Source organism: Oncorhynchus nerka, linkage group LG2, assembly GCF_034236695.1.
Source record: "Oncorhynchus nerka isolate Pitt River linkage group LG2, Oner_Uvic_2.0, whole genome shotgun sequence".
NCBI classification, from domain to species: domain Eukaryota; kingdom Metazoa; phylum Chordata; class Actinopteri; order Salmoniformes; family Salmonidae; genus Oncorhynchus; species Oncorhynchus nerka.
In genome coordinates, this window is record NC_088397.1 from 9,230,353 (window position 1) to 9,245,087 (window position 14,735).

The window sequence follows — 14,735 nt, forward strand, 5'->3', positions numbered from 1 at the left end:
CCTGACTTTTCAGAATTTACATTTGTTTCCTGCATTGTCTTCTGGTCACTTTTCAGGACATTCTGTTCTGAAAACAAGATATGAAAACAAGTCAACACACACACACACACTTATGAAACACAGCCAGGGATATCTCTCAGTGAGGCAGGACCCATGATGATAAAGAGAAAAGAGGTTTCAGAAGTCATCAGTGCATGGAGACAGAAGAGAGCTCAACTGAGAAGGATGAAATCTCTAAAGTTGAGCTGCTTGTTTCTCTCTGTCTCTCTCCTGCTCTCTCCCCTGTCATTTACGGCAGGGGATACTCACTGCGAGGAGAGGGGCTTTGCAGCATTAATTAGATTTCACATCAAAGAGCGAGACAGTTGCTTCGTTGGGAGTGTGTGCCCGGCAGTGATTGGCTAATCGCTCTCACAGGTGATATACACACTCGGAACTCTGAGCTCCCTCTAACCTTGTTCAGCCTGCTGGTTTAGTGCAGGCTGAACTAGGTCTGTAACTGAAGCCTGTCTAGCTGTCAGCTAGAGCCATATCCACTTTGCTCTTGTGATCTCAACAGCAGGCCCTTCTCTGCTCAGGTGGAGTTCAATACCACATGATAATGGACAGAGACAGTCTCAGGTAGAGTTCAGTACCACATGATAATGGACAGAGACAGTCTCAGGTGGAGTTCAATACCACATGATAATGGACAGAGACAGTCTCAGGTAGAGTTCAGAACCACGTGATAATGGACAGAGACAGTCTCAGGTAGAGTTCAGAACCACGTGATAATGGACAGAGACAGTCTCAGGTAGAGTTCAGTACAATGTGATAATGGACAGAGACAGTCTCAGGTAGAGTTCAGAACCACGTGATAATGGACAGAGACAGTCTCAGGTAGAGTTCAGTACCACATGATAATGGACAGAGACAGTCTCAGGTAGAGTTTAATACCACAAGATAATGGACAGAGACAGTCTCAGGTAGAGTTCAGTACCACATGATAATGGACAGAGACAGTCTCAAGTAGAGTTCAGTACCATGTGATAATGGACAGAGACAGTCTCAGGTAGAGTTCAGAACCACGTGATAATGGACAGAGACAGTCTCAGGTAGAGTTCAGAACCACGTGATAATGGACAGAGACAGTCTCAGGTAGAGTTCAGAACCACGTGATAATGGACAGAGACAGTCTCAGGTAGAGTTCAGTACCACATGATAATGGACAGAGACAGTCTCAAGTAGAGTTCAGTACCACAAGATAATGGACAGAGACAGTCTCAGGTAGAGTTCAGAACCACATGATAATGGACAGAGACAGTCTCAGGTAGAGTTCAGTACCACAAGATAATGGACAGAGACAGTCTCAGGTAGAGTTCAGTACCACATGATAATGGACAGAGACAGTCTCAGGTAGAGTTCAGAACCACATGATAATGGACAGAGACAGTCTCAGGTAGAGTTCAGTACCACAAGATAATGGACAGAGACAGTCTCAGGTAGAGTTCAGAACCACGTGATAATGGACAGAGACAGTCTCAGGTAGAGTTCAGTACCACATGATAATGGACAGAGACAGTCTCAGGTAGAGTTCAGTACCACATGATAATGGACAGAGTCTCAGGTCCAGAATCTCCAGATGTTCATCACTTTTGACTTTACAACAGACAAATATATAGCCTACACTCAGCAATCATAAACTGTGTTTTGTGTTAACCCATAAGGAATGTCAATGTGACTCCATATTGTGTCCTGCTGAAGTCTATTATTCAGAGAAGGACTTAGCTGTTTTCCTTCTAATCTCGATCCAGGATCAATCTGTTCCCTAATCCAAACCTACGCTCTGATATGATCAATACAAGTGAATATTAATGCTGCCTAAATAAATGAGATAATGTCTCTCTCTCTCTCTGTCTCTAAACCAGAGTCTGTTTCATCCAGTTAAGACTAAATGACAGGCTAAGTAATTAGAGGGGAGATCATCAGTCTTGGAATTCAGGGTGAGAGAAAGACCCCTGGTTCACTGGCCTGGATGACAAGAGGGAGTTCACCCCCACATGCATATGAACACACACATCTCATTGGAGAACAGACATCACCAAAGTCAAGCCAAGTGCATAAAAGAATGTCCATATGGTCAGAGGTCAACAGAAATCTAATTATGACAACGAGGTGAAGTACAGAGGCACTTTAATTATTCAAACCTCCTGTATGATCATTTCAATGACACAGGAATGGGGTGGGGTGTAGTGTGAGAATGATCTCTCTATCTGATCTGCGAGGCGGAGGCTCTGTGTTTGATGGGGGAGGAGTTCGCCACGGCTGGGAGATGAAGGTTCTGGGACACAAAGTTCCTCTGGCGGACATCAGTGGGAGGGACTTCCCTGGAAGAGGTGTTCCCATTGGAGGAGGCAGAGTGGGGTGGGGTGTAAGCAGGCGTGGTTCCTTTCACCTCGTACGTCCACTGCATGTTTGCTGTCTGCAGGAGAGACAAGCAGCTGTCAATCAGTGAGGTGTGTGTCTGCTGTCTGGAGGAGAGACAAGCAGCTGTCAATCAGTGAGGTGTGTGTCTGCTGTCTGGGGGAGGGACAAGCATCTGTCAATCAGCGAGGTGTGTGTGTCTGCTGTCTGGGGGAGGGACAAGCATCTGTCAATCAGTGAGGTGTGTGTCTGCTGTCTGGGGGAGGGACAAGCATCTGTCAATCAGCGAGGTGTGTGTGTTTGCTGTCTGGGGGAGGGACAAGCATCTGTCAATCAGTGAGGTGTGTGTCTGCTGTCTGGGGGAGGGACAAGCAGCTGTCAGCCAGTGAGATGTGTGTCTGCTGTCTGGGGGAGAGACAAGCAGCTGTCAATCAGTGAGGTGTGTGTCTGCTGTCTGGGGGAGGGACAAGCATCTGTCAGCCAGTGAGGTGTGTGTCTGCTGTCTGGGGGAGGGACAAGCATCTGTCAATCAGTGAGGTGTGTGTCTGCTGTCTGGGGGAGGGACAAGCATCTGTCAGCCAGTGAGGTGTGTGTCTGCTGTCTGGAGGAGGGACAAGCATCTGTCAGCCAGTGAGGTGTGTGTCTGCTGTCTGGGGGAGGGACAAGCATCTGTCAATCAGTGAGGTGTGTGTCTGCTGTCTGGGGGAGGGACAAGCATCTGTCAGCCAGTGAGGTGTGTGTCTGCTGTCTGGGGGAGGGACAAGCATCTGTCAGCCAGTGGGTGTGTGTCCAGTGAGGTGTGTGTCTGCTGTCTGGGGGAGGGACAAGCATCTGTCAATCAGTGAGGTGTGTGTCTGCTGTCTGGGGGAGGGACAAGCATCTGTCAATCAGTGAGGTGTGTGTGTCTATATCTGTTGCCCTGATCCTTACACTACACTCTTAGAAAAAAGAGTTCCAAAAGGGTTCTTCGGCTTTCCCCATAGGAGAACCCTTTTTGGTTCCAGGTAGAACCATTTTTGATTCCAGGTAGAACCCTTTTGGATTCTGTGTAGAAAGAACCCTATGTAGAAAGAATCCTATTTCTACATGGAACCCAAAAGGGTTCTTCAAAGGGTTCTCCTATGGGAACAGTCGAAGAGCCCTTTAAGCTTCTAGATAGCACCTTTTTTAGCTACGAGTGTAGTGTGTTACTAGCCAGACATACCTGGACCAGCAGCGTAGCGTGGTGTCTCTTGCTGTACATGGAGGGGGTGAAGGAGATGGTGAGGAGGGTACCGGCTGACCCCACTGGGAGGAGCTCACCTGAGGAGGGACACACCTGGAACTCACTGCCCCCACCTGGCAGGAACCCTGCTGTGAACGGCTCTGGGTACCTGCCACATAGACATGCAGGAACACAAACATGGATAGGGATAGGGTAAGTGTCAGAGAAACACACACACACACACACACACACACACACACACACACACACACACACACACACACACACACACACACACACACATACACACACAGCTTGACCTGGTCTGGCTGGTCAGTCTGAAGCCCACAGCAGAGGTCTTGTGTAGCCCTGCAGCGTTAATGGTGATGACGTCATCAACCTGCGGCTCGGTGGAGATGAGGCTGATGGGAAACTTCCAGAGCCCACCTGTCAAACACTGAACCGCCAGCACAGCTGAACACCTAGGGAGAGGAGGAGAGGAGGGGAGAGGAGGAGAGGAGGGGAGGAGGGAATGGGAGAAGAGAGGAGGGGAGAGGAGGGGAGACGAGAGGAGGAGAGGTGGGGATGGGAGAAGAGAGGAGAAGAGAGGAGGAGAGGTGGGGATGGGAGAAGAGAGGAGGAGAGGAGGAGAGGTGGGGATGGGAGAAGAGAGGAGAAGAGAGGGAGGAGAGGTGGGGATGGGAGAAGAGATGAGAGGAGGGAGGGGAGAAGAGAGGAGAAGAGAGGAGGAGAGGTGGGGATGGGAGAAGAGAGGAGAAGAGAGGAGGAGAGGTGGGGATGGGAGAAGAGATGAGGGGAGGAGGGGAGAAGAGGGTAGAGGAGGGGACAGGGTGAGGGGAAGAGGATAGGGGAGTGGAGGGGAGAGGGGGGGAGGAAGGTAGAGGAGGAGAGGGAGAGCGGAACACAAATAGATACAGTCTCTGAAGAGTAATTATTTATAAGTAATGCACTTTATCAGATGTTAGTCTGCTACCTGGATTTCTAGAAGGTGCAGAGCTGAGAGCCAGTGTGTGTGTGTGTGTGTGATATGCGTGTGTGTGTGATATGCGCGTGTGTGTGATATGCGTGTGTTTGTGTGATATGCATGTGTGTGTGATATGCGTGTGTGTGTGATATGCGTGTGTGTGTGATATGCGTGTGTTTGTGTGATATGCATGTGTGTGTGATATGCGTGTGTGTGTGATATGCGTGTGTTTGTGTGTGTGATATGCGTGTGTGTGTGATATGCGTGTGTTTGTGCGTGTGATATGCGTGTGTGTGTGATATGCGTGTGTTTGTGTGATATGCGTGTATGTGTGATATGCGTGTATGTGTGATATGCGTGTGTGTGTGATATGTGTGTGTGTTTGTGTGTGTGCTATGCGTGTGTTTGTGTGTGTGATATGCGTGTGTTTGTGTGTGTGATATGCGTGTGTTTGTGTGTGTGATATGCGTGTGTTTGTGTGTGTAATATGCGTGTGTTTGTGTGTGTGATATGCGTGTGTTTGTGTGTGTATGCGTGTGTTTGTGTGTGTGATATGCGTGTGTTTGTGTGTGTTTGTGTGTGTGATATGCGTGTGTTTGTGTGTGTGATATGCGTGTGTTTGTGTGTGTGATATGCGTGTGTGTGTGATATGCGTGTGTTTGTGTGTGTAATATGCGTGTGTTTGTGTGATATGCGTGTGTTTGTGTGATATGCGTGTGTGTGTGATATGCGTGTGTGTGTGATATGCGTGTGTGTGTGATATGCGTGTGTGTGTGATATGCGTGTGTGTGTGATATGCGTGTGTGTGTGATATGCATGTGTGTGTGATATGCATGTGTGTGTGATATGCGTGTGTGTGTGATATGCGTGTGTGTGTGATATGCGTGTGTTTGTGTGTGTGATATGCATGTGTGTGTGATATGCGTGTGTGTGTGATATCCGTGTGTGTGTGATATGCGTGTGTTTGTGCGTGTGATATGCGTGTGTGTGTGATATGCGTGTGTGTGTGTGATATGCGTGTGTGTGTGATATGCGTGTGTGTGTGATATGCGTGTGTGTGTGATATGCGTGTGTGTGTGATATGCGTGTGTGTGTGATATGTGTGTGTGTGTGATATGTGTGTGTGTGTGATATGCGTGTGTTTGTGTGTGTAATATGCGTGTGTTTGTGTGTGTGATATGCGTGTGTTTGTGTGTGTGATATGCGTGTGTTTGTGTGTGTAATATGCGTGTGTTTGTGTGATATGCGTGTGTGTGTGATATGCATGTGTGTGTGATATGCATGTGTGTGTGATATGCATGTGTGTGTGATATGCGTGTGTGTGTGATATGCGTGTGTGTGTGATATGCGTGTGTGTGTGATATGCGTGTGTTTGTGATATGCGTGTGTTTGTGTGTGTGATATGCGTGTGTGTGTGATATGCGTGTGTTTGTGTGATATGCGTGTGTTTGTGTGATATGCGTGTGTTTGTGTGTGTGATATGCGTGTGTGTGTGTTATGCGTGTGTGTGTGATATGCGTGTGTGTGTGATATGCGTGTGTGTGTGATATGCGTGTGTGTGTGATATGCGTGTGTTTGATATGCGTGTGTGTGTGATATGCGTGTGTGTGTGATATGCGTGTGTGTGATATGCGTGTGTTTGTGTGTTTGTGTGTGATATGCGTGTGTTTGTGTGTGTGATATGCGTGTGTTTGTGTGTGTGATATGCGTGTGTGTGTGATATGCGTGTGTTTGTGATATGCGTGTGTGTGTGATATGCGTGTGTTTGTGTGATATGCGTGTGTTTGTGTGTGTGATATGCGTGTTTGTGTGATATGCGTGTGTTTGTGTGATATGCGTGTGTTTATGCGTGTGTTTGTGTGATATGCGTGTGTTGTGATGTGTGTGTGTGATATGCGTGTTTGTGTGATATGCGTGTGTGTGTGATATGCGTGTGTGTGTGATATGCGTGTGTTTGTGTGTGTGATATGCGTGTGTTTGTGTGATATGCGTGTGTTTGTGTGTGTGATATGCGTGTGTTTGTGTGTGTGATATGCGTGTGTTTGTGTGATATGCGTGTGTGTGTGTGTGATATGCGTGTGTTTGTGTGTGTGATATGCGTGTGTTTGTGTGTGTGATATGCGTGTGTGTGTGTGTGTTTGTGTGTGTGTGTGTTTGTGTGTGATATGCGTGTGTGTGTGTGATATGCGTGTGTTTGTGTGTGTGATATGCGTGTGTTTGTGTGTGTGATATGTGTTTGTGTGTGTGATATGCGTGTGTTTGTGTGTGTGATATGCGTGTTTGTGTGTGATATGCGTGTGTTTGTGTGATATGCGTGTGTGTGTGATATGCGTGTGTGTGTGATATGCGTGTGTGTGTGATATGCGTGTGTTTGTGTGTGTGATATGCGTGTGTTTGTGTGTGTGATATGCGTGTGTGTGTGATATGCGTGTGTGTGTGATATGCGTGTGTGTGTGATATGCGTGTGTGTGTGATATGCGTGTGTTTGTGTGATATGCGTGTGTTTGTGTGTGATATGCGTGTGTGTGTGATATGCGTGTGTGTGTGATATGCGTGTGTGTGTGTGATATGCGTGTGTGTGTGATATGCGTGTGTTTGTGTGATATGCGTGTGTGTGTGTGATATGCGTGTGTGTGTGATATGCGTGTGTGTGTGATATGCGTGTGTGTGTGATATGCGTGTGTGTGTGATATGCGTGTGTGTGTGATATGCGTGTGTGTGTGTGTGATATGCATGTGTGTGTGTGTGTGTGATATGCGTGTGTGATATGTGTGATATGCGTGTGTTTGTGATATGCGTGTGTTTGTGTGTGATATGCGTGTGTGTGTGATATGCGTGTGTTTGTGTGATATGCGTGTGTTGTGATATGCGTGTGTTTGTGATATGCGTGTGTTGTGATATGCGTGTGTGTGTGATATGCGTGTGTTTGTGTGATATGCGTGTGTTTGTGTGATATGCGTGTGTTTGTGTGATATGCGTGTGTGTGTGATATGCGTGTGTGTGTGTGATATGCGTGTGTGTGTGATATGCGTGTGTGTGTGTGATATGCGTGTGTGTGTGATATGCGTGTGTGTGTGATATGCGTGTGTGTGTGTGATATGCGTGTGTGTGTGTGATATGCGTGTGTTTGTGTGTGTGATATGCGTGTGTTTGTGTGTGATATGCGTGTGATGTGTGTGATATGCGTGTGTTTGTGATATGCGTGTGTGTGTGATATGCGTGTGTGTGTGTGATATGCGTGTGTGTGTGATATGCGTGTGTTTGTGTGTGATATGCGTGTGTTTGTGTGATATGCGTGTGTGTTTGTGTGATATGCGTGTGTGTGTGTGATATGCGTGTGTTTGTGTGTGATATGCGTGTGTGTGTGTGATATGCGTGTGTTTGTGTGATATGCGTGTGTGTGTGTGATATGCGTGTGTGTGTGTGATATGCGTGTGTGTGTGATATGCGTGTGTGTGTGATATGCGTGTGTTTGTGTGTGTGATATGCGTGTGTGTGTGATATGCGTGTGTTTGTGTGATATGCGTGTGTGTGTGTGTGATATGCGTGTGTGTGTGTGATATGCGTGTGTGTGTGTGATATGCGTGTGTTTGTGTGTGATATGCGTGTGTGTGTGAAATGCGTGTGTTTGTGTGTGTGATATGTGTGTGTGTGATATGCGTGTGTGTGTGTGTGATATGCGTGTGTGTGTGTGATATGCGTGTGATATGCGTGTGTTTGTGTGATATGCGTGTGTGTGTGTGATATGCGTGTGTGTGTGTGATATGCGTGTGTGTGTGATATGCGTGTGTGTGTGATATGTGTGTTCGTGTGATATGCGTGTGTTTGTGTGTGTGATATGCGTGTGTTTGTGTGTGTAATATGCGTGTGTTTGTGTGTGTGTGTAATATGCACACATTTGTGTGTGTGTGTGTCTGTGATGTATGTCCGTTACCTGAGAGGTTTGTAAGGGGTGAAGATGAGGTTGATGGTGAGAGAGACGATGCCAGAGTTGGGGTCTCGGTGACAGTTCAGTAGAGACAGGGTTACACAGCCCTCCAGCTGGGACCGCTCAGCATCACTGTTATAACACACCTCACATAGGAAGTCTTCTAGAGCCAGCCTGAAGCCTGCTGCTAGACATGGATGGACACACACACACACTGACTCAGTTCTGGTACTCTGTGTATATAGCCAAGTTATCATTGACTCAGTACTGATACTCTGTGTATACAGCCAAGTTATCATTGACTCAGTACTGATACTCTGTGTATACAGCGTGTGTGTGTGTGATATGCGTGTGTTTGTGTGATACAGTGTGTGTTGACTCAGTGCTGATACTCTGTGATATGCGTGTATCATTGACTCAGTACTGATACTGTGTATATGCAGTGTTATCATGATAGTCGTGTGTTACTCTGTGTATATGCCAAGTTATCATTGACTGTGTGTACTGATACTCTGTGTATGTGCCATATGTTATGTTTGACTCAGTACTGATACTCTGTGTATGTGTGTTATATTGACTCAGTCCTGATACTCTGTGTTACAGCCAAGTTATATGTGTGTTCTGTGTCTGTGATATCATGTGTTTGTGTACTGATACTCTGTGTTTGTGTGTGTTATCATTGACTCAGTGTGTAATATCGTGTGTTTGTGTGTGTTATCATTGACTCACATTTGTGTCTGTGTGTGTCTATGTTATCATTGACCAGTTACTGATAGGTTTGTAAGGGGTGAAGATGAGGTTGATGGTGAGAGAGACTATGCCAGAGTTGGGGTCTCGGTGACAGTTCAGTAGAGACAGGGTTACACAGCCCTCCAGCTGGGACCGCTCAGCATCACTGTTATAACACACCTCAGTACTGAAGTCTGTGTATAGCCAGCCTGATCAGCCTGCTACTGACATGGATGGACACACACACACACTGACTCAGTTCTGGTACTCTGTGTATATAGCCAAGTTATCATTGACTCAGTACTGATACTCTGTGTATACAGCCAAGTTATCATTGACTCAGTACTGATACTCTGTGTATACAGCCAAGTTATCATTGACTCAGTACTGATACTCTGTGTATACAGCCAAGTTATCATTGACTCAGTACTGATACTCTGTGTATACAGCCAAGTTATCATTGACTCAGTCCTGATACTCTGTGTATACAGCCAAGTTATCATTGACTTAGTACTGATACTCTGTGTATACAGCCAAGTTATCATTGACTCAGTACTGATACTCTGTGTATGTAGCCAAGTTATCATTGACTCAGTCCTGATACTCTGTGTATACAGCCAAGTTATCATTGACTCAGTCCTGATACTCTGTGTATACAGCCAAGTTATCATTGACTCAGTACTGATACTCTGTGTATATAGCCAAGTTATCATTGACTCAGTACTGGTACTCTGTGTATACAGCCAAGTTATCATTGACTCAGTACTGATACTCTGTGTATACAGCCAAGTTATCATTGACTCAGTACTGATACTCTGTGTATACAGCCAAGTTATCATTGACTCAGTACTGATACTCTGTGTATACAGCCAAGTTGTCTGACAGCCGTGGTATATCAGCCGTTTACCACGGAGATGATAAAACATGTATTTTTACTGCTCTAATTACATTGGTAACCAGTTTATAATAGCAATAAGGCACCTTGGGGTTTGTGATATATGGCCAATATACCACGGCTAAGGGCTGTATCCAGTCTCTCCTCGTTGCGTCGTGCCTAAGAACAGCCCTTAGCTGTGGTATATTGGCCACATTCCACAAACCCCCTCGGGCCTTATTGCTTAATGATATCATTGTTAGTCTACACCTGTTGTTTACCAAACATGTGACAAATACAATTGTATTTGATTTGACACACACACTCACTATCTAACCTGACTTTGTCAAAACAGCAATATGGTGTGTGTTGTCAGGAGATTAGACCCATCCTACAAGGAGAATGATGTGTGTGTTGTCAGGAGATTAGACACATCCTACAAGGAGAATGATGTGTGTGTTGTCAGGAGATTAGACAGCTCCTAAGAGGAGAATGATGTGTGTGTTGTCAGGAGATTAGACACATCCTACAAGGAGAATGATGATGTGTGTTGTCAGGAGATTAGACACATCCTACAAGGAGAATGATGATGTGTGTGTTGTCAGGAGATTAGACACATCCTACAAGGAGAATGATGTGTGTGTGTGTTGTCAGGAGATTAGACACATCCTACAAGGAGAATGATGTGTGTGTGTTGTCAGGAGATTAGACACATCCTACAAGGAGAATGATGTGTGTGTGTGTTGTCAGGAGATTATTGTGAAGATTATGAACAAGTGGACTTCACTTAACCAGAGTAACGAACACTGTGAACATTGTCAGCTGACTAAGTTACCTTGGATATGCTCTGTTGAGACAGAAATAATGCATTACAATTAGTTACATAATCACATCACACACTCTCAGGGTACAGGCCCACACACTCTCAGGGTACAGGCCCACACACTCTCAGGGTACAGGCCCACACACGACAACACACACAATGACGTGCAACACACACTCACTTCAAACCTAACTTCCAGTGAAGTTGATGTGATCTCACCTGAGGTTCCAGAGGAGGGGGCCCTGATGAGAGTTGTGTCTGTGCTGCTGATGGAGGAGGGGGCCCTGATGAGAGTTGTGTCTGTGTTGCTGATGGAGGAGGGGGCCCTGATGAGAGTTGTGTCTGTGTTGCTGACGGAGGAGGGGGCCCTGATGAGAGTTGTGTCTGTGTTGCTGATGGAGGAGGGGGCCCTGATGAGAGTTGTGTCTGTGTTGCTGATGGAGGAGGGGGCCCTGATGAGAGTTGTGTCTGTGTTGCTGATGGAGGAGGGGGCCCTGATGAGAGTTGTGTCTGTGTTGCTGATGGAGGAGGGGGCCCTGATGAGAGTTGTGTCTGTGTTGCTGATGGAGGAGGGGGCCCTGATGAGAGTTGTGTCTGTGCTGCTGATGGAGGAGGGGGCCCTGATGAGAGTTGTGTCTGTGTTGCTGATGGAGGAGCCAGGAACACATCCCGTCAACAGCACCTCCACTCTCTCCTCCACTCGACCGCGAGCCTCACATTCTATCACCGCTGGATGAGAGGGTTCAGGAGGGGCCTCTGGGATGCCATGGATGGGGTAGACCCAGCAGACCAAACGCACCCGGTCCTTCTCTACCTCCACACACCTGTACACAGAGAAACACCTGTTACACACACGCATGTGCACACACACACACACGCATGTGCACACACACACACACACACACACACACACATACACACGCATGTGCACACACACACACACACACACATACACACATACACACGCATGTGCACACACACACACACACACACACACACACACACACACACATACACACACACACACACACACACACACACACACAAAAAACACACACACACACACTGTACTGACTTGTCCCTCTGGGCCGTGGTGAGTGGTGAGTCCAGGCGGGGGAGGTTGAAGAGGGGCTCTAGCTGAACCAGGAGCCAGGCCTGGTGCAGTTGCATGGAGTCAGGGGCAAACACCACAGGAATGTCCACACTGGCCCCCGCAGACACACGCACACCTGGAGCCAACATGGAGGACAGTAGAGACAAGCTTTACTAGAGTATCTAACATGTAGGCTGAAACTCAGGCTAACACCGTGGAGAACAGAGGAACTATGCCTTTCAAGTAAGGCTTGACACAGAGATGTGTAAGAACTGACCTTGTGTCTGTTTGAGGGGGATGCAGAACACTTTCCTGTCACAGATGAAGGACTGGCTTGATCTCTTCTGACCAGGATCCTCGTCTGATAGGAGAATGAACCATTACTACCATCATGTCTCTACTGTTTCCCTGTGTGTCTGGGGTACGACTATGTCTGTACATGCATACTGTATATGTGTGTGTGTGTGTCCGGTGTATGTGTCCAGTGTGTGTCCAGTGTGTGTCCAGTGTGTGTCCAGTGTGTATGTCCAGTGTGTATGTCCAGTGTGTGTCCAGTGTGTATGTCCAGTGTGTATGTCCAGTGTGTATGTCCAGTGTGTGTCCAGTGTGTGTCCAGTGTGTATGTCCAGTGTGTGTGTCCAGTGTGTGTCCAGTGTGTGTGTCCAGTGTGTGTGTCCAGTGTGTGTCCAGTGTGTGTCCAGTATGTGTCCAGTATGTGTCCAGTGTGTATGTCCAGTGTGTGTGTCCAGTGTGTGTCCAGTGTCTGTCCAGTGTGTGTCCAGTGTTTGTGTCCAGTGTGTGTCCAGTGTGTGTGTCCAGTGTGTGTCCAGTGTGTGTCCAGTGTGTATGTCCAGTGTGTGTGTCCAGTGTGTGTCCAGTGTGTGTGTCCAGTGTGTATGTCCAGTGTGTGTCCAGTGTGTGTCCAGTGTGTGTGTCCAGTGTGTGTCCAGTGTGTGTCCAGTGTGTATGTCCAGTGTGTGTGTCCAGTGTGTGTGTCCAGTGTGTGTGTGTGTGTCCAGTGTGTATGTCCAGTGTGTGTGTCCAGTGTGTGTCCAGTGTGTGTCCAGTGTGTGTGTCCAGTGTGTGTCCAGTGTGTATGTCCAGTGTGTGTCCAGTGTGTGTCCAGTGTGTGTCCAGTGTGTATGTCCAGTGTGTGTGTCCAGTGTGTGTGTCCAGTGTGTGTCCAGTGTGTGTGTCCAGTGTGTGTCCAGTGTGTGTCCAGTGTGTATGTCCAGTGTGTGTGTCCAGTGTGTGTCCAGTGTGTGTCCAGTGTGTGTCCAGTGTGTATGTCCAGTGTGTGTGTCCAGTGTGTGTCCAGTGTGTGTGTCCAGTGTGTATGTCCAGTGTGTGTCCAGTGTGTGTCCAGTGTGTATGTCCAGTGTGTGTCCAGTGTGTATGTCCAGTGTGTGTCCAGTGTGTGTGTCCAGTGTGTGTGTGTGTGTCCAGTGTGTGTCCAGTGTGTATGTCCAGTGTGTGTGTCCAGTGTGTGTCCAGTGTGTGTCCAGTGTGTGTCCAGTGTGTGTGTCCAGTGTGTGTCCAGTGTGTATGTCCAGTGTGTGTGTCCAGTGTGTGTCCAGTGTGTATGTCCAGTGTGTGTCCAGTGTGTGTCCAGTGTGTGTGTTTGACCTGTGAGTCTGAGGTGCAGCAGGGCTGGGTGTTCAGTAGGGTTCCTGAAGGGGAGGATGATGGAGGAATGAGATCCCACAGGGGAGGCTACAGACAGAGGCTCCATCCTCCCAGGGGTCAGGCCTTCACCACACAGCTGGAAGCTCCAGTGTTTTAACTGGGAGGACAACAACAACAACAACTAAATCATTGTCAGCTGACAGATGGAGGAATTTTGGTTACCTAGTTACGTGTGGAAATAGCAGAGAATTCAGAACCATGGATAGTGGAAAAATGTCATTGATTTTGTTGAATCTTTGCAATCATCAGCAATCATTGTTTACACCATTGTACTGTGAGTCCATCCTTATCCAACTGCTGTATCAGACAGTTCTTATTCACTACCTACCTCTTCCCCTCTCTCTCCAACCCTTCCTACCTCTTCCCCTCTCTCTCCAACCCTTCCTACCTCTTCCCCTCTCTCTCCAACCCTTCCTACCTCTTCCCCTTACCCTCCAACCCTTCCTACCTCTTCCCCTCTCTCTTCAACCCTTCCTACCTCTTCCCCTTACCCTCCAACCCTTCCCCTCTTCCCCTTACCCTCCAACCCTTCCCCTCTTCCCCTTCCCCTCCAACCCTTCCCCTCTACCCTTACCCTCCAACCCTTCCTACCTCTTCCCCTTACCCTCCAACCCTTCCCCTCTTCCCCTTACCCTCCAACCCTTCCCCTCTTCCCCTTACCCTCCAACCCTTCCCCTCTTCCCCTTACCCTCCAACCCTTCCCCTCTTCCCCTTACCCTCCAACCCTTCCCCTTACCCTCCAACCCTTCCCCTTACCCTCCAACCCTTCCCCTCTTCCCCTTACCCTCCAACCCTTCCCCTTACCCTCCAACCCTTCCCCTTACCCTCCAACCCTTCCCCTCTTCCCCTTACCCTCCAACCCTTCCCCTTACCCTCCAACCCTTCCCCTTACCCTCCAACCCTTCCCCTCTTCCCCTTACCCTCCAACCCTTCCCCTTTCCCTCCAACCCTTCCCCTTACCCTCCAACCCTTCCCCTTTCCCCTTACCCTCCAACCCTTCCCCTTTCCCC

At 47.8% G+C, this 14,735-nt stretch overlaps 1 protein-coding gene across 1 annotated transcript in view; it reads right to left on the reverse strand.

Moving 5' to 3' along the window:
- Positions 1 to 2,155: 2,155 nt before the first annotated feature.
- Positions 2,156 to 14,735, reverse strand: part of LOC115122014 (cilia- and flagella-associated protein 47-like) — a 105,922-nt gene continuing 93,342 nt past the window's right edge. Inside the window, 8 exon segments of the mRNA XM_065020564.1 lie at positions 2,156 to 2,461; positions 3,608 to 3,776; positions 3,928 to 4,089; positions 8,527 to 8,707; positions 11,166 to 11,770; positions 12,022 to 12,175; positions 12,317 to 12,400; positions 13,666 to 13,822. Of these exon segments, the coding sequence (XP_064876636.1) occupies positions 2,249 to 2,461; positions 3,608 to 3,776; positions 3,928 to 4,089; positions 8,527 to 8,707; positions 11,166 to 11,770; positions 12,022 to 12,175; positions 12,317 to 12,400; positions 13,666 to 13,822 (1,725 nt within the window). The 3' untranslated portion in view covers positions 2,156 to 2,248.